We start from the raw sequence: 25,785 nt of genomic DNA, 5'->3' as shown, positions 1-25,785 counted from the left end.
CTGGGTTCCAGACAGAGCCCTTGTGGTTTCCAAAGCTTTCCAAGGAGAGGGCAAAACCCCAGTCAACCCCTCCAGAGTGTGGAGGTGCTACCAGGTCACAGGAGAAAGTCAAAAGAGGAGAGAAAAAGTAATGGAGAGGGAAGAAAAACATTTCCCCACAGTGGGCTGTGGGTTTTAAAACTTAATGATCAACGTGGGTTGGAGAGGGGAGAGATGAAAAACAAGCTCCCTGGGGGCCTGAAAATTGTTCCCTGAACTCTCTGGTTAAACATGGTCAGCTAAAGAGGCACAGAGCCAAGCCAAGAAATACACAAAGCAAAGCCAACGGAAACTGGGTTTGGGGAGGAGGTACTTATGTAGCAGAAACTGTCCCCTGGGCACAGCTTTCCCCCAAGGTAGACCCAGTGTGCCGGAGGTGTTTGCTTTGTCTACTCTCCTGGTTCTGGACCTCCATCCAGTTCTGCGAATGGGCTTGTCAAGGTCAGTTTCCATGTTAACATTATTTCCAGGATTCCAGCCCGCTCTGCTGCCCAGTCCTGAGACCCATAAAGGTCACACCACAACAATGTGCATTAGAGAACCACGCCTCAATTTACTCCTCTGTAAAATGGCTACAACCACACCTTCTCAGGGGTTTTTAAATGAGGGTTAATTCCAATCAGTTGCAAAGAACCATACCACTGTCAAGGCTTAGGATCGTTTAATAAAAGGAGCTACAAAGCAAAGATTTGGGAAAAAAATGCTAAAACTGAATAAATAATAGGATGGCATATTCCAAGCTGCAAAACCAGCCACCCTCACTTCTTTAGATGTCAGCTGTGGTGTTAACAATCTACTGAAGTGAAACCTAATGGCTGCTTTACAGCCCTGGGCCCATGTTGTTTCTATCAAGTCACCACTTGACCCCAGACCATCACATTCTCCATCCTAAAGGCTTGGCTCAGCCACAAACTCTAGGGGCTGTGTTTTCCTGGATAAGGAATCCAGGAAGACTCACTGATGAGCAAGATGGTTGACTGTTTCTGGGTTTCTCCTGTGCTTTTTCCTTGACAGCCATGGGCTCTCCGAAGGAAATCAGTTTCTCAGACATCACTGAAAACTCAGCCACTGTCAGCTGGATGGCACCCTCTGCCCAGGTGGAGAGCTTCCGGATCACCTATGTCCCTGTTGGAGGAGGTAAGGAGAAGGAGAAAAGGAGATGGGAGGAGCAGCCTGGAGAGTTTGAGTGGGATAGTGAAGAGACCCTGATAATTCCCATCTTCCCCAAATATGACCAAAGAAAATTATTTCCTTCTATTTGAGACCACCTCTGTAGATTTGATTTGTGAAGTGCTCTAAGATCCTTACAAGAATTACCTTATGAAGTGTCATTTTATGAAGACCCTATCCAGCCTTGAAATTCTGAACTTCTGTAAGAAATGGACCCTGGGCACCTGGATAACTCAGTCGGTTAAGCATCCGACTTCTGTTCAGGTCATAATCTCATAGTTTGTGAGTTCAAGCCCTGCATTGGGCTCAGTGCTGACAGCTTGGAGCCTGGAGTCTGCTTCAGATTCTGTGTCTCCCCTCCGCCCTCTACCCCTCCTCTGCTTGTGCTCTGTCTCTCTCTCTCTCTTTCTCTCTCTCTCTCTCTCTGTGTGTGTGTATCTCAAAAACAAACATTTAAAAAAAATTTAAAAAGAAATGGACTCCAATGTTGTTTTCTCACAATGGTAGAGACTAAATACACTGGCCTTTTTCTCTTTGAGCACACTTATCTGAAAAGTTAATCTTGACCTGGATACATGTGAGGTTTTACCCTTTGATTTCCAAATCTTCCTGTCTTAGTAGAGATGGGGAGTTGTGACTTAGTAGAGCTGAGAGTTTTAGTCCAGCACACAGGAGCCACACCAAAGACCATGCTTGGCGGGGGGGCAGAAGGGGATGCACAGTCAAATCTGCTTAAAGATATTCTGGCAAGTGAAAGTGTATACTTAAAGGATGGTTGATACTTCTTCAAAAGAATGATGTAGCAGCCCAATGGAAGTTTGGCCAGCCAGTATACAAGATCCTCACCAGCCCTGAAAGTCTAAGAAGTATACATTTTGGCCTTTTCAATAAATATAAGAGTATGAACTTGACTATGACCATCTTCTTTTCTTAAAGAGTAGGATCTCTGCTAGTAAGGGAGTCTATGTATTCCAAAGCTAAGACAATGAGTTAAATATACCAGATATACATTACAGAGTGAGCTTTTCATATTCTTTGTGGGAAAAATAAATAAATAAAATGTGCACAGCATGCCAACTCTCTACTGAACGGAAACTTGCCATTTTTAGCACATTCTGATTTCATGTTTTTTTCCTCTCCTGGCTTGGTTTTTGGCATCTGCACTGATGGCAAAAAAGCATTATACAAAAAGTAAGACCTCTTTTCCTATGCCAGAGGGTAGGAGCAAATGAGAGGAAATCAAGAAAGTGGTACTGGATAAAGGCAGTTTCATTTCCAAATTGGACACACCATTCTTGGGGCAATGGTGTATCTCAGTGCAGTTCACCCTTCCTGATCCTGCTTTTGCCATGTTCCAGGGACACCCTCAGTGGTAACTGTGGACGGAACCAAGACTCAGACCAGGCTGATGAAGCTCTTGCCCGGAGCGGAGTACCTCGTCAGCGTCATCGCCATGAAGGGCTTCGAGGAAAGCGAACCGATCTCAGGATCCTTCACCACAGGTGTTTTTCCCATCTTCCGTATTATTGCTCATGACTCAGCAGCTGGAAACTTTTCTTTTACTTGGGACATCCTGGTGGAAAATGGACTGAATTTGGAGCTCAGGAGACCTCATTTCTGGCCCATCCCCAGCCTTTTATGGGCAGGGTAAACTTGACGTCATTCTTACCCTCCCGGGGCCTCCATTTCTTGGGTTAGTGTGGGAGAAAGAGCACAAGTTTGGGGTCATACTGACCTGGATTGAAATCCCAAGTCTACCACTTCTAGATACATGAACTGTCGGTTAATTTTTCTAGGATCTAGTTTCCTTCACTGTAAAATGGGTACAGTGCTGCTTCCTTTGCAGGGTGCTGTAAGGATCACATGAAATGATACCTGTAAGGCATTCGTAAAATGTAAATGACTGTGCACATTAATCCTCCTCCTTCCCCCCCTGCCTATTGAGAGGGTCCTTCCAAGCAGGTGCTTCACACTGATGTGTAATGGGGACAGCCATGAAGTAACAACTCTTGGTTGAGCAGTTACTGTATTCCAGGCACTGTTACTAAACCCTTTGCAGTTAAAGCATTAAAATGGCTGTTATCATTCCCATTTTGCAGAGGACACAACTAAGATCAGGGAAATTAAATACCTTGGCCAAGGCCACAGAACTAGTGATGGCTGAAGCAAACTTGAACTTGGGTCAGCCTCACTCCAAGCCCTGTGTTCTTCTAAAATAGATGATTATTGTTCTATTATAACCTGATTTGTGCAGCATGCTGTAAGGAGGGGGGGAATAATGAATTGCACTGAAGGAGAGTGAAGTGGAAAATTTCTTTTCAGGGAGCCATGTCTCTGAACAATTTATCCTTTGATAGACAAGCAATTATCCAGAGTAATCCATTAAGGGATCCAAAGAATGGGCCTCATAGGAAATTTTAAAAATATCCTTAGTCTAAAAAAGTTGATAATATGCAATTAAAACATCCCGTCTGAACCCAGAGTCCTGTCTGCCCTGCCACACAGGCCCTATTTCCCCCATAGAAATCTTTCATTCATGGAATCTCCGCGGCAACAGATTGCAAAAGCTGGATGCACTTCCTCCTGAGGCCCATTGTCCTTGGCATTTAAAGGAAATTCTGTACAGGCAGGCTGAAACAGGAAGGAACTTGGAGCAGACCGTGCAGGCTTCCAAAATTACTCTGCCTCCTCTTGCTTCTCAGGCCAGTCATCACATCCCTCAGAATTCAGGAGTCTCGTCTTTGAAATAAACTAATGATCACTGCCCTCCACCCTTCCAGGGCCATTGTCCTGGAATAACTGAGTAATAAATGGAAATGCAATGGGGCAACAGTCATATTTAGGTTAGTTTCTGAGAAAGGGATGTTGGGTAGTAGTAGTGGTCAGTTAAACAGGCCAAGGCCCTCAGAATATGCATCCTTCATCAGTACAGGTTATTTGGGAATTATATCTAAGATATGATTATGTCTAAGAATCATATCCAATAACTTTAATAGTCATGTTAATAAAAGAAGCTGTAGGGACACCTGGGTGGTTCAGTTGGTTAAGCATCCAACTCTTGATTTCGGTTCAGGTCATGATCTCATGGGTCATGAGATTAAATCCCACATCAGGCTCTGCACTGGGTGTGGAGCCTGCTTGGAGTTCTCTCTCTTTCTCCCTCTGCCCCTTCTCCTCCCTCAAAAGTAAAAAAGTAATAATAGCAGCTTCAGTGAGCTAGTGCTACCCCAGCACATTTCACACACATCGTCTAGTCCATCCTTATAGCAGCTGCCCTCTGACACCTAAAGAAAGTGAGGTTGGAGAAGGGCACACAGATACTAGGCAGGGAAGCTGTGGCAGAACCCGGGATCGCAGCGTGGGGCCCGGCTCTGTGTTGCCTACAAGCCACCTACTGGTGCTATCATTCAAAGCCCAGAAGAGCCTCTGGTAGCCTATGCCCCCTATTTTTGTAACAAGTGATATGAACTATAACAGTAACCCTCATCGTGTGCCCAGCCCTTTACAGTTTATATAGCTCCTTTCCACCTCTAATAGCATGTGAGCATCAAAACAGCACTGAGGATAAAGCCAGAAAGAATCAATATCCCCATGTTACAAGTAGGGGAGTAGAGATCCAAGATAACCTAACCAGCAAGGGAAGGAATCATGACTCCAACCAAGGTGGTCCTGACTCCAGACTCAACTTGGAACTGTTCACACAATGAGCACTATGTCCCAACCCCAACACCAGGAGTCCAGGAGCAGGGAGATCGCAGAGCAGCTGTGTCTGATGTCCTACACCCTTAACTACCTGTCTCTCTAACACATCTTCACCTTTCTTTGCAGCCCTGGATGGCCCATCTGGCCTGGTGACAGCCAACATCACTGACTCGGAAGCCTTGGCCATGTGGCAGCCAGCCATTGCCCCGGTGGACAGTTACGTCATCTCCTACACAGGGGAGAGAGGTAAGGTCGTGTCTAAGACCCTCCCCACCAGGAGGAGTGTCTGTCCTCCTGTTCTCCCTCCTCCCTGCCATGTTTGGGCTTGGATGGCAAAAATACATGGGTAGGTTGGAAGGCCAGTGACGTCTTTGTGGCTGTCGACATCAGAATAGACTCATGGGCTGATGGCTGGGGCTGGATGGGTGGGTGTGGAGGGCCCGGCCAGGCTGACGGCAAGGGAGGCCTTGCCCATCCTCCTCTGCTTGTTGACGAGTAAAGAGCATCAGTGTTGTGGCTACACCAAGGAAAGCTGGGAGGTCATTTCAAGGAAAACAAAGAAAGAGCACATCTCCAGGCTGCATGTGTTTCCCCAGCCTGTCCCTCCTCCTCTGTTAGTCTAGGCTGTCACCGTGAGACTCCCTCTCTAGGCAGCAGCTCTCATTTCTTACAAAGAATAAGTTCAAAATCTTGAGTCTTAAACAGGCCATTCCAGGGGCACATCCAACTTCAGCTCAGGTCATGATCTCACAGCTCATGAGTTCGAGCCCCATGTCATCCTCTGTGCTTACAGCTCAGAGCCTGGAGCCTGCTTCAGATTCTGTGTGTCTCTCTCTGTGTGTGCCCTGCCCCTGCTCATGCTCTGTCTCTCTCTCTCTCTTTTTAATGTTTTATTTATTTCTAGGAGAGAGAGAGAGAGAGAGACAGCGTGAGCAGGGGAGGGTCAGAGAGAGAGGGAGTCATAGACTCCGAAACAAGCTCCAGGCTCCAAGCTGGCAGTCAGCACAGAGCCCAACATGGGGCTTGAACCCATAAACCGTGTGATCATGACCTGAGCCGAAGTCGGATGCTTAACCAACTAAGATACCCAGGCGCCCCTCTGTCTCTTTCTTAAAAATAAATAAACATTAAAAAAGTTTTAATGGTTAGATTATTATAAAAAATAAAATAAACAGGCCATTTCATGAGGTGTTGGGAGCCTGGGATTCTTAGAGGCCACAGAGGGGGCCAGTTATAACAGGTGTGACTAAGAAATCAGAAATGATTTCTCCTTGTCGTTGCAGACATATGTGCTAATTCATTTACTCAGTTGTAAGACTAAACACTTGTTTGGGGCACCAGCACACCATGGCCACTGAAATGTAAGATCAAATGCAAATAAGAGAGAGGAGAAAGAGATTTATTTTCAGTGAATGAATTCGTGCTTTTGTAATGAGCTTCCCTAGAAAAACGCTTTCCCATCTTAATCCCCAAGCATATGGAAGTTTCATATTTTATGGCTCAGTATTGTTTTACTTGCAGTGACAATATGAGAAGCGTCTTAACTGTGCCTGGGGCCTCTGAAAATCTTAATTCACCCTTGGCCATTACCTAAGAGAGTTCTTTATAAGCATAAAGCAAGTTGGGGGGTAAGGGAAGAGAGATTCTGGGGCTTATTCTTTTTACTCTTCTATTCATTAGATGAATTCATTAATTCATTTATCTCTTCAGTTCTTAAATATCCCCTAAGAGCAAACCCCTCCGAGTCAGGGAAGCTGCTGTTATTGTGCCTTCAGTAGATCAGAGTAGATTCACAGCCATTATGGAACTAGTAGAGGAAGGCCTGGAAAAGGGGGTTTCATGGATGACAGACAGGATGACCAATTCATCCCAGTTTACCCAGGACTTTCCTAGTTTTCAGCACTAACAGCCCCACACCCTGAGAAACCTCTCAGTCCCTGGCAAGCCAGGATGGTCAGCCACCTATGATTTGAAAATAAACACAAACACCTGGCATCACGGTTCAGTATCCAACCCTGGCCTTGACCCGAAGGGGTCTGGGAGGCAATAACCAGGCTCTGGAGTGTCTGCAGCTGCCCAATTTTGGGGCTGCCCCAGCCTCGTGATTTGACATCTGTCAAATTATAAAAGAACATGACAGTAAATGAAAAGGAGGTGAGAGCAAGCAATGGGACACATTAAATCGGGGCAGCTGAGGCTCGAGGATGTTAGCTACAGCTCTCTTCTAGCCAGTTCCCACACCTCAGCTGCAAAGCTGCCCCAGCCAGCACCACGTGGAAAAACTTGCTTCCCTGCCCCCCTTCCTTCCGGATTTGGTGCCCAGAAAAATCCAGTCTCTGTGTGATAAATCCTTTGTATATGAGGTGAGTGCTCAAGAGAGAGAAAAGGGTGTGTCATTTCAGAAAGCAAACCTGCCTTTCTGCAGGGTCGTGGAAAATTTTTGCTAGAAGTAGCTGTGTGTGCCATGTGCCAGGTATACTGATGGCTCACACGGGGAGAGGTAACCACCTCGGTGTGTGTGTTTTATATTTAGTGCCAGAAATTACACGCACGGTGTCCGGGAACACAGTGGAGTATGGTCTGACTGACCTCGAGCCTGCCACAGAATACGTGCTGAGGATCTTTGCAGAGAAAGGGCCTCAGAAGAGCTCAGTCATCACAACCAGGTTCACAACAGGTACCAAGACTCCGGGAGCAGGAAGACATCCACCCACCCACAGCCTCCATCTTCAGTGGTCATGCTCTCCAACCTTCTTTCTGAAGTCCGATCTTTGCAATGTGATGACGTCAGCATCAGCTAAACTCACCAGTGCCCACTCAATCAGGACCTTAAGAAACACCATTCACTTTTGAACTGAAATGACCTTGTTCTCCCCATGGACTAGGAAATAGTTTTAAAATGAGGGCTTTTTAAGTGGAAAGCCAGTCCCCACTGGCCCCAAACCCAGTATTTAATGATCCATGTTCTAGGCAGGGAAGTATTTTTAAGAGAAAGATTTTTCAGGCATGTTTTCCTAGATGCCCATTGGGTTTTTATACATTGAGATCTTCTTACAAACTATGACAAGCAGGGAAATAGAAGAAGCATCCTCTCAGTAGAGGTGAATGCCAATATCAGCATTCATCTGTCCTGTTACTGAAGAGCAAGAGAGGTTGGTAATTATGTTCACAGCTGTGTCTTTCTCCCTAAATCCACCCAAGGCCAATCAAGAGAACGTCGGGCTCAGGAAAATCTGGCCCTTAGGATGAAATGAACCACAGAGAATTATGTTTAGAGATCACATGACTCAACCACCTCATCTACTGATGGGGAAGGTTCTGCCCAAGGTCATACAGGTCAGTGTCAGGGAAAGGACTTGAACACAGGCTTCCTGATAACCCAGCCAGGGATTTTTGTCCTATAGTTGCTGATGTATTTGATAATAAATGACTTATCTTCCACAGACCTTGATTCTCCAAGAGACTTGACTGCTACTGACGTTCAGTCGGAAACTGCTCTCCTCACCTGGAGGCCCCCCAGAGCATCTGTCACCGGTTACCTATTGGTGTATGAATCCGTGGATGGTACAGTCAAGGTACTTAAAGTATATAAACTCCTCACTGCTGTTTGAAACATGTACATGATCCTCAGAAGAGAAAAGAATTACCCTGGGGCTATTTCTCCCCCGCGCAGCTAGGGAGCTGAGAAAAAAAAACAAATTAATAGAGACTAAATGTCATGCCAGACCTTCTGAATCATATGCTCCAGCCTCCCTGTCTCATTTTAACCAGACTTCAGTTTTGATAGCCCGCCAAGATCAAAAACCACTGCTCACAAGACTTGAGGACATTTTTGGAGCTGGATTCATGGTCCTTTAATGTTTTTTAAGCCAAAGCCAAGGACTTCTTTGGCGCATTTGCCATATTTACAATGTCACAGACAGCATCATTCCATTAGATATTGAGCATACATCATCATGTTCTTATGCCATCAACATTAATACTATTTATAGCAATTGTTATTTATATTCTCTATTCTTTAACTTTCCAAGTTGAAGTAACTTTAGCCGTTCCTTTCACACAAGTGAGCTTTATCTCTAAACTTTATTTTCTAAACTTGTTACTGAATTTTTAATTTTGGTCATCATACTTTACGTTTCCAAGATCTTTTACTTATTCCCTGTTCATTTACCATTTTCTAGCGTATTGTTTATATTCCGTGTATAATCTTCTCTATATCTCTAAGAATATATGTTACTGGTATATTATTCTACAACCTGAATAGTGTCTCTTCCAAGGTTTTTTTCCTTCCTTGCTTGCTTGTTTTGTTTGGGTCTTCTTTCATGTTTGAGACTCCCACCCAATTCCTGATGGTCCTTTTTGTGCTTGAGCCAAGAGTGAAACAGTTTATTGGGAGCTCCACATGCATGCATAGGTCTGGTCAACTATGGGTAGAGTGGGTAAGCAAGTATCCAGTCATTTTGTTGGGGGGCTCACAAATAGGGGTACCATAAGCCTTTTCTCTTGAGCTAATCTATCTCCCTAGAAGATCCTCCAGCCCCTTCAAACCAAACTGCCAGGAGCATAGCTGGAGGAAGAGCCTGGGCTCCTATGTGAACAAACCTTCATTTCTGTTTCCACTATAGCACCACTGAGCCTGGTGGATTTCAATCCAGAGTCTTCTCTCTGGCTCAGTCTCTCCAGAAAGTAAACCTCAGCCTTTCATCCGGACTGGGAAGGGCAATCCTCTAGATTGTTGGAGGATGGGGAAAACTTGGAATCTGTTCCTTATTTAAGCTTTTAAACACACTTTTGTTAAGCCATGCCCCCACACTAGCCTTCAAAGGCGCCTTTGCTTTTGTACACATTCCATTCCTGAACTTGCTGGGCTCTGTGGTGTTCGTCAACCCGCTTCTGACTGGCCCCACCCCCTTAGCCGGTTATGCCTCAGCTCTCTCGACTCTGCCCCCTCACCTGTCACTCCACGGCACCCCTTCCCAACTGTCAAGACCCTGTTGACATTGTGTGCCTGTCTGTCTCCTCTGTTCTCCACCTCCTCCTCGTGGGCTTATACTTTATATCCCTTTACCCTCACTGTAGTGGGTTTCAGAAGAAGATAGAGCTAAACTGGCTCTGCCATGTTTAACTAGCAGGGGACACACATTTCCAGTCACTGCCATGGCCCTTCTTTGAGTTGAAATAATAATAACTAACTTCCTGTGTGCGTGAAGGCAAGTCCTTTACACAAGTCCCTTTTGTCAGTGTTCACATATGTAAAACGAATGCATTGGATTCACCAATCTTGAATGTCCCTTCCCAGCCAGGCATTCTAGGACTTTGTTTGCCTGAAGTCCTGAACCTCATTTTGGTCTACCCTGATTGCATAGAAAGCAACTTTGCACAGCAGCCAAGAGAGCTGTGAGGTAACTGAATCCCCCAAGTAATTCAATGAACCCAGCTTCATACTTGACCCTTCCCTAGAGACCAGACCTGGGGACCACACACAGGTCACTGGGTCACTAGTGTCAGCTTACTGACTTTCCTGCATGTCCAATCCCTAACTTTCTATGTTTCACCCAAGAAAATCAACCTGGTGAAGGAGGAAACAGTCCTGGGCAGGGTGTTAGGAGACAGGATGCATCTTCTGCCACCAACAAGTCTCTCAGCAACTCTGAAATTCAGCCCCCACCCTCCATTTGGAAGAATCGGGGTAACCTCACCTGCCCAGTGTGACAATGTGTGAGAACCTTCCAGGCACCTCCACACTGACTCATTATGTCCTACACCTTGTTGGCTGTGTTTGCAGGCTGTAGGCAGCACTGCTGAGTTTGGTTTGCTAGAAGCATAGGTTAAATTTCAATTCCAGACACCAAGGTCATCTGCTAAAAGGTGAATTCTCAGGCACTGGAAGCTCGAAAGAGCATTTGAAAAGGAAGAAGATCTCCTGAAAGCTGAAACCAGTGTCCTGTGGACAGCAGCCCAGTGAGCAAAGTCACAAACTACAGGTGTAGGTAGGAGAGGTCTGGGAGTAGAGGCAAACATACACCTCTCCTGGACAGTTCTGTTCTAGAAAAGAGACATGCGGGCTCAGCTCAGACTTCCACTATGCCCTACCTGCTGAGGTACTGCAATTGTCCCCTGGCTCAGGACATCCCCGGGCTAACTGTATCAGAATCATCTGACAAGCTTCCTAAATATGCACCTGGCAGAGCTCCACTTCGGGCTCTTAAGATGCAGTCAGTCTGCAGTGGGGCCCAGATGTTATATTATTTTATAGTTTCCCAGAGGACTATGAAAAAGAGCCATATTAGGGACCTCTAGTATAACTGGTCAAAGTCTAAACCTTTTGCCCTTTGCGTGATTCATCTTGCCACCAAGTTAAGCTGGGTTCACATCATTCACTTGTTCAAAAACCCTGTTGGGAATATGCATTCCTTATCATGATAAAATTCAATTTTCATAGCTTGGCATTTAAGTCTCTTTGTCATTTGGTCTTTTCCCACTTCTTCTACCACTCTATCACCTAAAACCAAGTGTGGTTGAGATCAATCAGTACCTCCTCATATTATTTTAATTTGCTTACCCCCTCTGGCCTTAGGACCTTTGCTTATGCTACACTTTCCCCACCTCTGATGTCCCAGGAGTAAGCATGGAGCCTGACACAGAGTGAGACTCAGTGGAGTCTTCTGAATGAAGAAATGAATGGATGGATGAATGAATGAGTGTATCATCTGTACCCTGATGATTTATGTGGTCAAAAGCTATTATATTCTTTCTTCTGCCCTTAGGAAGTCATTGTGGGCCCAGAAACCACCTCCTATAGCCTGGCGGAACTGAGCCCATCTACCCACTACACAGCCAAGATCCAGGCATTGAATGGGCCCCTGAGGAGCAAGCTGGTCCAGACCATCTTTACCACAAGTAAGGGCCTCAGGGTATAGCTGCGCTCTGAGATCAAACTTTGTGAGACTAGACCAACCCTCCACTTCTCTGACTCTGGCTACATTTTTCCATCAACCTTCTTAAACGGATCAATGTCTTGCTACTACCTGAAAGCCTGATGAATGTGGGTACAGGAGGTTAAGGACCTCATGATGAAAGGGAAAGAGGGTCAGTAGTGAGACATCTGGATTCAATCCCTAGCTCCACCACTTGCTCTTGTGTGATTTAGGAAAGTTGCTGTCATTCTACAAGCCTCAGTTTCTTTATCTGTACAATGGGATCAGTAAGCATCCCTTCCTCACAAGGACCTTGAACTCCTAGCCCAGGGTATGGTTCATGGTCAGGGCTCATCATAAGCTATGTCCCTTCTTTTCTCTTTCATCATGTCAGCATTTGCAAAGCCTGTCCAATTCAAAATCAAAAGCAGTGCTCCCACTAAGCTGGTGGGATTATCATGCCCAGTTTTCTGTCGGGGTGGCAGAGGCTCCCAGACATGAAAGTGACCTGCTGAAGGCTACATAGCATGAGTTAGAGTCTGATCTGGGCTCAGATGTTCCAGGCCCAGGGAACCACCCCTGCACCCTGGACACTGGCTGTCTTTGGCAGATGGAGAATGTGCAAGGCATTTCACTGGTGAATTAAGAGGAAGCATGCCTTCCTGAGGGAGGGGGAAATCAGCCTTTGGAAAGGCCTGAGTGTGGGGTACACAGAGTGCATTCCTGTGCTGCCTCCCGCCCCTCACACTCCCCTCAAGTAACTCTGCACACACCTGCTGAGGGAGGTGAAAAATCAAAAGTTATCACTTTGCCAGATCTCATGCCGGGTGCTGGGAGCACAGAAATTTGAATGTGCTTTAAAGGTGCTCCCAGACCAGAGTCAGAAAAGAAACAAGGAAACAGCTAAGGATACAACCTCCAGTGAAGGTGCAGTACAGGTAGGTCAGATCAGAAAAAAGAACTGCTGTGACCATCAGGTCTCTGTCCTACCTGCTTAGCATAGTCCCAAGATCGTCTATGTCTCTCAAGTTCTATACTTTTTGCATCACACTGTTGCATTTGGAAATTCCCTAGGAATTCCCTCTAAGACTCCCAGGCTCAGAGCAGTCAAGTGACTTCTCCAGTGTCTCAAGGCAAGGAAGTATAAGTGTAGGACTAGAATCCTTGTCTCTGGCTTCCAAACCCTCTGAAAAGATTGAGATGCATCATTATTAGATGGCCAGCAGAGTGTCCTGACCCACAGCGAGTCGCCTGTTGGTGCTGAAGACCCAGCCATCTGGCCGGGACCTGGGTCTTCATCAGGTGCTGGCTGGCTGCTCAAGGTAGATCAAGGTCAGCTTGAATCATGCCCCTCACAGGGGCTCAGCTCTCCTCCCACTGATGTCAGTGGTGGTTTCCAAGAATATAAGAGACTGAGTTAGGTCCCTTATGTCCATAACCTCCAAAGCCTCATTGTAACCCCCACAAAATGGGTTTTATGCTCATCTTGCACATAAGAGAGCAGAACCACCGAGAAGTTAAGTGCCTGCTCATAGACATCTAGCCAACGCACAGTAGAGCTGCCATTTGAAAGCCCTCACCCAACCCCCTTTCTCTAAGAGGGTCATGCTGCCGTCTTATCCCACAGTTGGACTCCTGTACCCATTCCCCAAGGACTGCTCCCAAGCAATGCTGAATGGAGACACGACCTCTGGCCTCTACACCATTTATCTGAATGGCGATAAGGCGCAGGCTCTGGAAGTCTTCTGTGACATGACCTCTGATGGGGGTGGATGGATTGTGAGTACCTCCGAGACAGGCTCCAGAGCTCTTGGGCAGGGAGCATGGGTGCAGAGGACGCAGCAGGGGTATGGAGGGGGGCGGGGGAGGTCCTCCCCGTGCACTCAGACACCAGCATGCATGAGGTTTTGCAACACAGTGCCTGTCACGCAGGGACACTCAGGAATTACCTCTTAAAGAAAGAAACTGGGGATAAAAAAAAAGCAGGAAAAAATAATTTTCTTGTAATTTATCTCATCTGATCCTCAAGCAGCTCTGTGATCCATTAAAATGACGGTGGTCACGGAGCCTATCCTGTGGATTAATTATCATTTGCTAACTATCAGGCACTGTGCTAAGAGTTTCACATGAATTATTTGCAACCCCATTACTGTTCGAGCTGGGTAGTATTTTTTTTTTCAATTAATAAACTTAATTTTTCAGATCAGCTTTAGGATCACAGCCAAAGTAAGCAGAAAGTGAAGAGAGTGCCCATATACCCCCGTCCTCACATGCATGGCCTCCCTTCCTGCCCCCCCCCCAGCAACACCCTCCCCCAGAAGGGGCATTTAGAACCTCTGCCTTGACACCTCGTAATCGCCCAAAGCTGGGTGGTATTTTTAATCCTTGCATTTCAGGTGGAGGTGGCCTGCCCAGAGTTACCCAGCAAATTAGCTTCAGACAGAGCTGGGGACAGGTGTTTTTCCCACAGTCTAGTGTTCTTCCTCTCAGAAAGATGCCTTCCCTTTCTTTCAATAGCTAAAGCGCACCTGACTCCTTGCTTATGTCATAGGTGTTCCTGAGACGCAAGAATGGACGTGAGGATTTCTATCGCAACTGGAAGGCCTATGCCGCTGGGTTTGGGGACCGCAGAGAAGAATTCTGGCTTGGTAATGCAGCTCTGCATGTTTGCAGCCCAGCTACCCACTTCTGCTCTCCTCATTTGTCCTAACTCACAGCAATCCATGGGTGAGAAGAAACTAGGCGGGAACAATGTCTGTGAGAGTGGATACAGAATAGCAAATCTTCAGTGGAAAAGACGTTCAGTTCTCTAGGTTATTAAAAATAAAACTCTGGTCGGGGCACCTGGGTGGATCAGTCAGGTAAGCGTCTGACTCTTGGTTTCGGCTCAGGTCATGATCTCACAGTCGGTGGGGAGATCAAGCTCTTCATCAGACTCAAGGCAGAGTGTGGAGCCTGCGTGGGATTTTCTGTCTCTCCCTCTCTCTCTGCCCCTCCCCTACTCATGCTCTCTCATGCTCTCTCTCTCTCTCTTTCAAAATAAATAAATAAACTTAAAAAAAAATAAAATAGGGGCGCTTGGGTGGCTCAGTCGGTTGAGCATCCAACTTCGGCTCAGGTCATGATCTCACAGTTCGTGGGTTCGAGCCCCGCATCGGAGTCTGTGCTGACAGCTAGCTCAGAGCCTGGAGCCTGCTTCAGATTCTGTATCTCCCTCTCTCTCTGACTCTCCTCTGCTCATGCTGTCTCTCTCTGTGTCAGAAATAAATTTTTAAAAACATTTTTAAAAAAATAAAAAATAAAATAAAATAAATTAAAATTAAATAAAACTTGGGTCTAACCTTGAGTCTCATGGCACTTGTGCAAGGTTCAAAACCCCCACCTTGCACATGGGCCAAGGAGACGAAGCTGCATGCCCACAGAATCTAGCCAATAAGCAGTTGAGCTGCCACTTGAAATTCCCCCAAACCAACACAACAATGCCATCACCCATCCATCCATCCATCCATGCACACAGCTTGCCTTCTCATGCAAGAAGTTTGAGAGTTGAAAAGGTGCTTTCTCTACCGTACCTCCTGATCCTTTTTTAAAATATGTATTTATTTATTTATTTATTTAGAGAGAGGGAAGGAGGGAGAAAGAGGGGGACGAGGGGCAGAAAGAGAGGGAGAGATAGAATCCCAAGCAGACATCATGCTGTCAGCCCAGAGCCGGCCGCAGGACTCAATCTCACAAGCCATGAGCCAAATCAAGAGTCCCACACTTAACCACTGAGCCACCCAGGCGCCCCCACTGTGATCTTCACAGTGCCCTAGGAAGTTGGCAGGGCAAAGATGTCAACCCAATTCTACCGGAGGCTCAGAATCATCCAGTATTTTGCCTGGTGTTGCTCCCGTGAGGAGTGGACCAAACCACAAGCCCAGATCGATGTGACCCCAGTCTCTTTCGAGAGCCTAACCGCTGCTCTTGCAGGGGGGATGGAGTAGAAACAATGGCCTCGCTCACTCGTGCTGCCTCTGTAACCCTTGCCTGTCGTCCACAGGGCTGGACAATCTACACAAAATCACAGCCCAAGGGCAGTATGAGCTCCGGGTGGACCTGCGCGACCACGGGAAGACCGCCTACGCCGTTTACGACAGGTTCAGCGTGGGAGATTCCAAGACCCGCTACAAGCTGAAGGTGGAGGGGTACAGCGGGACCGCAGGTAGGCGCCGGGGTCCACACTTCCGGCTTCCGGCCCCGCAGAATGCCTTCCTAGTGTTTTTAGTGCATTCCCTCATCACTCCTTCCTTCATTAATGCATCCACTTCTCAGATCCACAAAGTACCTGAATCCTTATTAGGTGCTAATCCAGAGCTGCAGCTGAACAGAGCAGGCTAGATAGTTTGGTCAGCAGAACACAGAGTAGGTTGGGAATCAAAAAAATATGTCTTTTTCTTACCCATTTTTAGATATCAGTTTTAGATGGATTGAAAAACAGTCTCTTGGGGGCTTTAATGGTCATCTAATCCAGTGCACATATGACCCCCGGGGACCCGGAGCTGACACCCCAAGATTCTGCATGTCTTACAGGTTCCCTGGGGATCCCGCTGGTCTGTGGACCACACTTTGAGTAGCCAACACTCCACTCCGGCACCAATTGCTTGAATCTTTTCTAAGACAACCCTGCCATGTGTCATCCAGCCTCAGCCCACACGTGACCTCAGCCCACACATGACCAGAAGCTCATGGCTTGTCTGTTTCTAATGTTTATTTATTCATTTTAAGAGAGACAGAGAACACAAGCAGGGGAGGGGCAAAGAGAGAGGGAGAGAGAATGCCAAGCAGGCTCTGCGCTGTCAGCACGGAGCCCAGTGTGAAGCTTGAACTCACGAACTGTGAGATCATGACCTGAGCCGAAATCAAGAGTCAGTCGCCTAACCAACTGAGCTACCCAGGTGCCCCAGCTCACTGCCTTTCAAGCAGCCCTTTCATTCCCTATCTGGTACATAACCTAGCTCAGATTTTGAAGATTTCATCGACTTGAAATGGCCCTGGTGTGGTTTTTCTGGCTCAACAGTAGAGGAGAAATTAAAATAAAGAAGCAACATGCATTCAGGCCTACTAGGTAGCATCTTCTGCAGATATTCGGCCTGCATCATTTCTCACAGAAACTCTTCCAGGAAGATGTTGCTGTTATACAGATGAGGAAACTGAGGCCCAGAAAAGGTGGGTGATTTGCCCCGGGGTGAAGCAGCTTGCAGAAGGTGGACCAGGGGGCAGGCCTGGCTGTGGACAAGTGTGGATCGGGTCTGACAGCAGGACCACCCAGTAGCACTCTTACCTGCTTTGGGATGGCGTCCAGTTATGTCCATGAAAACAGAAAAGACAGAAGCTAGGGTACATTTCCAACCTCCCCGAGCCCCACAGGGAAACATCCATAATGCAAAGAGTCTCCAGGTTAAGATTTGCTAAGAGCCAGGCAGGATCTAAGGAGAGACCGAGCTCTTTTGAAATCAGTCTGGTGACAGTCAAGAGGGAGAGGCTTATGGGGCAACAAGGGCCACAGTTATTTTCTGAATCGCTTGAAGAATCCTGGCCTTTTATTACCTGGCAATAAATACCTCTTTGAGTGAAGTGGCTTCAGGCAAGAAGGATATCATCACTGGACAAAGCCAAGCCACGGGGCAGCAGGATGTGGCCTCCACCCGTCTTTCTCTGCATTTCCAGAGCCCCTTCACTAAGGTGACCCTGGTAACGCTGCATCTGGTGGCAGCCGGCCCTCCCCAGGAGGGCATCTTGTGTCATCCATACCCACCCGCTCGTGGTAGCTTCCTTGTTAAAAAGGCCTCCGAGATCCTTTGGACTTTGATTCAAGATGTCAGGGCAAAATGTTTCAGTGTCTTAAAATGTTTGCACGCTACATCGGCCAGAGCTGGGAGTGTGGGGACACAGAAAGAAATGGCACTTAAATGTCCCTAAAATGCAATACATTAAATGTCAAACTGGATCCCTAGATAGTGCTACATACAGATGGGCATCTTGTCTAAGGATCAGAGATCACTGGCCCCATAAACAGTGAAAAATAACTGTATGATGCACATGCTATTTGGTGGCATCTGATATCTAAAGGGTTTGATTACTAGTGTGGCACTAAATACTTGTATTTGCTGGGGAAAGCTCACCATTATTAAATACAGGTTTTTCATCTTCCTCTCTGAGCTCCGTTATGTAAAGGAATGTGAAAAAATGATAAAAGTCACAACAGTCACAACTATTGTACATATTATCCTACCCATTCAGCATATACCTTCAAATCCATTGTCCAAACAGCACCCAGAGGTGAATAGAATCGGTGTTCTGGCTCCATTTTATAGAAGAAAACACTGGGGCTCAGCAAGACGCTTGACGTGTGCACAGTCACATTAGGGAATGAAAGGGACAGGACTTGAAGCTGGACCCTCCAAAGCCACCCACAACCTTCTTTCTACCACCTTATGCTGCTTCTAGAAGTGAGCCCCCAGGGTAACTCTCAGGTCCCCTCCAGCCCCGTGTTTGACCCTAATTCTGGGTTCAGTGTTTAAGGCCAGCCCACCCCAGTCCCTTTGAGTGGCCACCCTGGCTCTGCCCTTCGGAGCCCACAAGGACACTCCAGCCGGGATTCCTCAGATCCACTGATTTCTCTCTGCAGGTGACTCCATGGCTTACCACAACGGCAGGTCCTTCTCCACCTACGACAAGGACACGGACTCAGCCATCACCAACTGTGCCCTGTCCTACAAGGGGGCTTTCTGGTATAAGAACTGTCACCGTGTCAACCTGATGGGAAGATATGGGGACAACAACCACAGTCAGGTGAGCAAACCGCGAGGGTCTGGGGCAGGGCTTGGGAAGCCAGTTGGGGGTGATCGGCAGGCACTCCTGCCCCTCGGTTCTGGCTGAGACTGGAGGGCTGGGGGACAGCAACCTCCAGGAGATGGTGGCACCTCTGTCCCCAGCAAGGAGAAACCTCAGGGACACTGCAGGTCAGGTGAAATCCTAGACGCGGCCCACGTTAACCCGTGAAGAGCCTGGGGAGGATCACCAGTCACGTGGATTCCAAACACAGAAAGGTCTCCTCAGACAGAGCCCTGGTCTGCAGCCTGGAAGGAACACAGATAAAATGGAGGCTGTCTAGGTGAAGCAGGGGTGAAAGTGGGGTGTTCTTTCCTCCTTCTTATGTTGCCTCAAGGATACTCCACGGTAGCTTTCTTCCACCACCTTTATTTCCTTGTCTCTGACCACCTGGGCAATACAGAATCCTTCTGGGGGTGGGGGGCACCAACCAAAAGCTGCCTGCCCAAAAGGAAACTTTTCTTTCCACCTCCCTCCCACCCAATGTTGGAAGAAGAACGAGCTGATGGAAAAGGGCCACAAGGCGTTAGGTGAGTCCCACCCCAGCTACGGCTGTGCTCTGGCCGCTGCGTGGACTCTGGGACATCAGTCTCCCTCTCTGGCCTCTGTCTCCCACATAGAACGTGGAAGGCTTGCTTCTGGCCTCCGTCTGAGGGAAGCAGGAGGGCAGAGGAAGGGCAGTGCAAAGCCCAAGCCATCGGGTGGCAGTACTTTACAGGCACCGAGGAGTCACAGCCGCGTTTGCCCAAGAGGAGAGCCAGGCTTTCTCAAATCCCACCTCCCTGTCAGATTCAGACACTGCCTGATGTCAGTGAATGCCAAAAACTTAGAATCAAATAGTGTCTCTTTTTTTTTTTTTTTAGTTCATCATACCAGCCATGCACTTCTCCATGTCCCCTCACAGCCCCTCACAGCTCAAAGAGAAGAGGGGTCATCTGTTACGTTTCTCAAATTCCACATATGAGTGAAATCATATGATATCTGTCTTCCTCTGACTGACTTAAGGGAAGAAAAATAAGATAAAAACAGAGAGGGAGGCAAACCGTAAGAGACTCTTAAAATACAGAGAACAAGCCTGAGGGTAGATGGGGGGTGGTCTTAAATGAGGGATGGGCATTAAGGAGGGCACTCTCGGGATGAGCACTGGGTGTCCCACACATCAGAGATGAATCACTGGGTTTTACTCCTGAAGCCAAGACTACACTGTATGTTAACTAACTTGAGAATAAAATAAAAATAAACTTAAACTTAAAAAATTGTTAAAAAAAAAAAAAGAGAGAGAGAAGAGGGGTCAGAGAATGTGTTGGTGGCCTCACAGCAGCACGCCTGAGAGCGGACACCCCTCCCCCAGTGGGGCAAGGGCAATCTCTACCATGTGCGGACTGTGTGGAAGAGCCAAGCATGGCATTAGGAGGCCCAGGCACAAATATAATCTTTTCTTGAGAAAAATAAATCTTTGGCCAATTTTCCAAGGATATTTCTCCCTATCTGAGATCAAGGAGGTAATATTTACTTCGCACCTGCAATGCGCCTGGTACTCCAATTGTTCCTTTACAAATTCATTTAATTTTCATGGCACCTTTTCAAGGTTGGCACTACCAGACCCTAAGGGCGGGGGTGGGGGAGAAAGATAGTGAAACTGAGGTCCAGAAATTTTTGACGACTGTGTACGGCCATTTATGCCTCAAGTAAGAACATTAAGATTGAACTCTGCATGTCAGGTTGTACAAACCCTCATTAAAACACTCCACGAGACTCCCGTGAATTAGAGACCCCCCTGCATATAGCTACTCAATTCTGTAACCTCCAGCCATGACCTGAATTCCTTCAGCACCTGTTCCTACCCATGGCAAGTCTCATCAGCCACCATTTTGTTTCACAATGGCAGTTCAAAGCTCAATGCAAATGCAGGTGACTCCTGACTAAAATTTTAAAAATTGAGTCAGATTCAGCCAGCTCCTTTGAAAGTTTTCACCACACAGACCAACAGACAGATAGACAAGAGACAGCTGTGAACTACCAAATGGTCAGGTTGAAACAGACCTCCTTTTATTCCGACAACTAAGCAGCAACGATCAGTGACCACCTTGCCTGTTGGAAACCCACCTGGAGATCTCCTCTTTTTTACAGGGTGTTAACTGGTTCCACTGGAAGGGCCACGAATATTCAATCCAGTTTGCTGAGATGAAGTTGAGACCCAGCAACTTCCGAAACCTCGAAGGCAGGCGCAAACGGGCGTAAGTTCCAGGGACAACTGGGTGAGAGAGGAGTAGGGCCCAGAGAAAGAAGCAAACTTTACCAAAGTATCAACACAATCAGTCCAACCATCAAACCACGCCCAGGTATTTGGCAGGAGTTACAGTTGACCGTGGATCACTGAGGCCAATGGCGGAAGCACCCGCCTCACCTACTCTGCGAGTATTTCCTTCGCACCAAAGACAACGATCTCCACAGGTTTCTGTTTTGTTGTTTGAATCAGAAAAAAAAAAAAAATCTTCCAGTGACAGCATCACAATGGTTGTCCTTCTCTTGGGTGGCTCTGGGAATGGGCGAGGGGTAGGCTGTACAGTGGTAGTCCGTGTTAGAACCAGCTGTATTTTACACAAAGCTGTATAATTATCGTTATTTCTGTCCGCAACGATTCAGTGTGTGTCATTGGAGGCCGTCCCCCCCTTTTTTTTACATTTCATACAGCAAAAACCAGAAAAGCAATACAGTTTCGATTTTAAGGATATGATTAATATGATTAATATAATAATAATGATGAGGAAAACTAAGAATTTTTAAAGAGATCTTCCTTTCCAAAACACATCTGGACAGTACCTGATTGTATTTTTTTTTTTTTTTAATAAAAGCACAAGTACTTTTAAATTTGGCTGTTGCTTTGCTCTTCGTTGTTGAGTCTGAATTCCACCAAAGCCAACGTATTTGAACAGAGGGAGGAAAGGTGAGGATGGATGGTGGTCAAGTCAGAGAGGAAGAAGGAAGGGTGGTGGGGGATGGGCTGGGAGAGAGGAAAGCACCGTTTTGAACAAAGTTGAACGAGGTTGGAAAAAAGGTTACCACTTAAGATTCAGCCTCTTGCCCAACATTTTCAAGACTAATGGTTTGTGGCTTCAGAGGTGTTTTTATACCCACCTTCTAAGGTAACCTCCTAAAAATTCCATGATACAGATGAGGTAACAACTGTCATCTAGCAAGGATTAAAGTGCCCAGAGGCAGACAGACAGCCTGCGTTCAAACCTTGGCTCCACCATACCCTCGTTCCCTTGCCTCTTTGTGTCTCACTTTCCTAGTGAGTAAAGTAGGGACGCTCACACTTCCTCATGGCATTTCTGCGAAAAAAATAAATGATATCATCCAGATGAAGAAGCCCCTGACATGGTGCCTGGTGTATATTAAGTGCCACTAAGTGTTAGCTGTCACTGCTATTACTTTATATATGACAGATGGGGGTTCACAGAAGTTCAACGACTTGCCCGCGGCTACCTACCCACTTAATCAGAGAACTAGGATTTCAACTCCGGTCTCAAAGTTCTTGTCCTCACTCGCTGAGGAAATCCCTCCCTCCCCCAGGAAATGTGTGCCATAGGCACACATTACAGAATGATTGAGGGTGGGAAAGTTCAGGTGGATCCTTCCTACAACCCTGAGGCCTTAGAACTAGAAAGAAAACTGGGCGCCTGGGTGGCTCTCAGTTAAGCAGCCGACTTCAGCTCCGGTCATAATCTCACGGTTCGTGAGTTCAAGCCCCACGTCGGGCTCTGTGCTGACAGCTCAGAGCCTGGAACCTGCTTCAGATTCTGTGTCTCCTCTCTCTCTGCCCCTCCCCGCTCACACTCTGTCTCTCAGTCTCTCAAAAATAAATAAATGTTAAAAAATTAAAAATAAAAAAAAAGAACTAGAAAGAATGTCTGTTAGGAATATTCCCTTCTCCCTGACTCAGAGCCCCATGGCCCCCAGCCCTGGCCTGAATGCACTGAGGGGTGGAGGTAATTCACTGCCCAGCACAGCAGATCTGTTTGTACTTGGCAACTGTCCAGTCAGACCCACACATTACACGGTTGTCTTTTAAAACATGGTGACTTGGGGGGTGGGGAGCAATTCCCAGATGATTCGCTCAGAGATTTTCAGCAAATGGACTTATTTAATGAAAACGTTTGGGCTGATAGGCCTCATTCAAATGGAATGTGATGGCTCAGAGGCGAGGATGAGAAGAATTTGTGGCTCAGCCAGACCCTTTGCCGCTGAGTTTATCTTGCTTTAATAAATGCTGTCATGTTATATACACAACTGGCGGTTCCAGATCATAAGACTCGTTGCCTGCAATTCGGCCATAGCAACGCTTGCCTTGCCATGTAAACCCCAACAAACGGGCTCCCTACAACAGTCCAGCCTTACGTGGGAGGCTTAACCCTCTGTGCACTGCTCCCTTGGGAGGCTCTGAGCCCCAGCCCTAGCCCCCCCACCCCCCGCCCAAATGCAGATGTAACTAAGCTGGTGAGGTACTTCCCAGAAACCACACCAGAATCAGATGCCAGTTGGTGAAGAATCCCCATCAAATGTGAGTCCTTGACCTCGGCCCTGGGAAGGGGGGCAGATACCCCCATATGGGGGTGGGTAGGGAGAAGGGCCAGAGCCAAGATACTGAATGCTGCATAGTCAGTTTCAAGCTGCCCACATACCGGTCAACGCATGAGCTCACCATGCCTCAAACATGTCCTTCAGTGACTGACTCTAGCTTTGTTCAAGCAACCTCTCCCATCTCAAAAGGTCTCCTGGAATTCTAGTCCACCCTCAAAGTCCAAGTCCACTTCTGCTTCCCATGAAGCTCCCCACTGAGAATGAATTTCCAAGGAGTCTGCCCTTCCCTTTACCCTTCATCCATCTGCTCCCCTCCCTTTCCCCGGCTTGTAGCCTTCAAAGCCACCCCGCATTAATGATATCTCAGGTTTTGGGTAAGATATCAAAACGGGAAGTGCTGAGACACTGAAGGCAGGAGACTGGGCAGTTAGGGGGTCAGGGTACTACTTTTCCAGCCCCATCCCTATAGCATCACAGGGCAGATAACTGTTTCCATTCTAACAGAGCAACAGTGCTGGTCCATTGGCCGTCTCCACTCAGCTCCCCAGGTTTAGGGTAACTGCTCCCTCCACAGGCCCCTTCGGACCTCAGGATGGTCTGTGTACCTCAGCTGCTCTAGACCTGTGAACTGTGTTAGCTCTAGTGGCTCTCCTCCACACTGCTCACACCTTTGGAGACAATCCCTCAACTTCTGCCTCTCCCAAGGACCCTGACAGACATGGCCACACTCCGAGATGCTGGGCACCACTGTTACAACTGCCTGCTCGCCTTATACCATTATTTCTACTCACACCTCCCACCATGGAAGCCATAGGGGAAAATACTCTTTCCTCCTCCCCATGGGAGCTGGGACACGTAACGTGAGCTTTGCCCTCTGGATATCTGCAGAGGGACTTTTAATCTTGAGCAAGGAATGCCAATCAAAGAGCCCATGCGGCTGGCTTCCCCAATGCCAGCACAGTGTTCGTCCACATATCGCCATCCTTTGGGACAATCAATCCCACCTTCTCCCTTTCTCAGCTTGGCCCTTCCACGCCTTTCTTCTTCCCACCATTCCTTGCCAACTCCAAGGATGGGGGGTCCTTTTGAGCTGCACTGATTGGGTCTCTTCTCCCAAGATTTCTCTCTTCCCTTTTCATTTAAAAGTCAGTACTGAATACGGCCCATGTGCGCAGCACTAAGTGACCAAAATAACCATGGGCCCTTGTGCAGCTGGGGCTGCACGGGCCCGTGCTGGGGGGAGACTGGCACCAGCCACCACATCAGACAAGTGTATAACTGCAAATTGAGTGAATCTGTACTTGCATGTTTTGGAAGTAAATCCAAGACACTATGAGAACGTCTATGAAGACCTGACCAGGAAGGCTTTCCAGAGGAAGGGCATCTGAATCATCACCTAAATGACAGGTAGGAGTTAACCAGTGAAGAAGGCAGGGGAGGCGGAGGGGAGGGTACCCCTAGAGGCAGTCAGGCTGTGCAGAAAAAAAGCCAGGGGCAGCAGCAAGAATCTGGTTCCTCAAGTTCTTTTGGTCCAGCTTTTTCCTAAGTGCAATAGGAAGTCGCTAAGGAATTTTAAGCAGGGAAAGATGATGATCATATCTTTTCTTTAAACCATCTTTTTGTTGCACTTTCAACCTGGGCTGGGAGGTGTGAGATGGAAGGTGCTGCAGGGGTGCAGGTGAAAGGTGATGGAGTCTGGGTAGGTGTGGTGTTGTGGAGATGGAGCATATGATTCTGAGAGACATTCAGAAGGTAAAACCCATAGGGATGTGGGGGCCCAGAGAGCCGCTCCACGTCCACACCCCAGTTTCTGAAGGGCTCTCAGTTCCTGCAGGTCTCTTCCAGATGCGACTCCATTGTCTTCTTAGGGTGTGCAGAGCTGGAGTCAAGGCCCCATTAACCTCAGGAACCAGGAAGGCTGCAGGGTCCCGGAGCACTAGGCATCTCTCCTCGGACTTTGGTTGGCATGGGGAGAAGGGAACAGGGAGGCTTCTTGGGGGTTACGGTGGTTAGAATGAGGAAGGATAGATCCCAAGGGGAGTCTGTGGCTGAATTGCAAAGGGTGAAGGTGATGGCAGGGCCTTGCCCCTGGGGGCTTTGTGTCCTGTAAGTGCAGCTGAGAGTTGCTGATGGTGTTTAGGGCAGGAGTGACAAAACCAGTATCTTTCTTTAGAAGGCTCACTCCCGTACTAAAAAGGCATTTGCTCTGGCCTCTGGCCTCAGTAGGATGTTGGGCGAACTCACAGGTGTCCCCTGCCAGGATTTGGGCGGGTGTGCTAAGCCAGTGGCCAGCAGGGGGCTCACTCCCTCACCCTCCTCCCTCCAGGGCCAGCCACGCAAATGAATTTAAAGTTCAGAAAGGAAGCAGGAAAAGGCTCTCCTCTTGAAAATCACTCCATTGTATAGATAAACCATACCTTCTTGATCCATTCGTCAGTTGATGGTTTATCTATACGATGGAATACTACATGGCAAGGAGAAAGAATGAAATCTGGCCATG

General features: G+C 47.4%; 1 protein-coding gene across 4 annotated transcripts in view; it reads left to right on the top strand.

Moving 5' to 3' along the window:
- TNC (tenascin C) overlaps window positions 1-21,180 on the top strand; it is a 95,550-nt gene extending 74,370 nt beyond the window's left edge. For all 4 annotated transcript variants that reach the window (XM_039240080.1, XM_039240065.1, XM_039240074.1 and 1 more), the window contains 11 exons: window positions 1,054-1,176; window positions 2,568-2,711; window positions 5,038-5,157; window positions 7,445-7,588; window positions 8,356-8,486; window positions 11,679-11,811; window positions 13,456-13,607; window positions 14,380-14,476; window positions 15,871-16,032; window positions 18,499-18,662; window positions 20,832-21,180. In XM_039240080.1, the coding sequence (XP_039096011.1) occupies window positions 1,054-1,176; window positions 2,568-2,711; window positions 5,038-5,157; window positions 7,445-7,588; window positions 8,356-8,486; window positions 11,679-11,811; window positions 13,456-13,607; window positions 14,380-14,476; window positions 15,871-16,032; window positions 18,499-18,662; window positions 20,832-20,942 (1,481 nt within the window). In that variant the 3' untranslated portion in view covers window positions 20,943-21,180. The remainder of the gene's footprint in view (window positions 1-1,053; window positions 1,177-2,567; window positions 2,712-5,037; window positions 5,158-7,444; window positions 7,589-8,355; window positions 8,487-11,678; window positions 11,812-13,455; window positions 13,608-14,379; window positions 14,477-15,870; window positions 16,033-18,498; window positions 18,663-20,831) is intronic.
- Window positions 21,181-25,785: the final 4,605 nt, after the last annotated feature.

This window comes from Hyaena hyaena, unplaced genomic scaffold (genome assembly GCF_003009895.1).
Source record: "Hyaena hyaena isolate Hyena2069 unplaced genomic scaffold, ASM300989v1 scaffold_6, whole genome shotgun sequence".
Taxonomy (NCBI): Eukaryota; Metazoa; Chordata; class Mammalia; order Carnivora; family Hyaenidae; genus Hyaena; species Hyaena hyaena.
The sequence above is the reverse complement of the archived record's forward strand: the minus strand, read 5'-3'. Positions and strand labels throughout refer to the sequence as shown.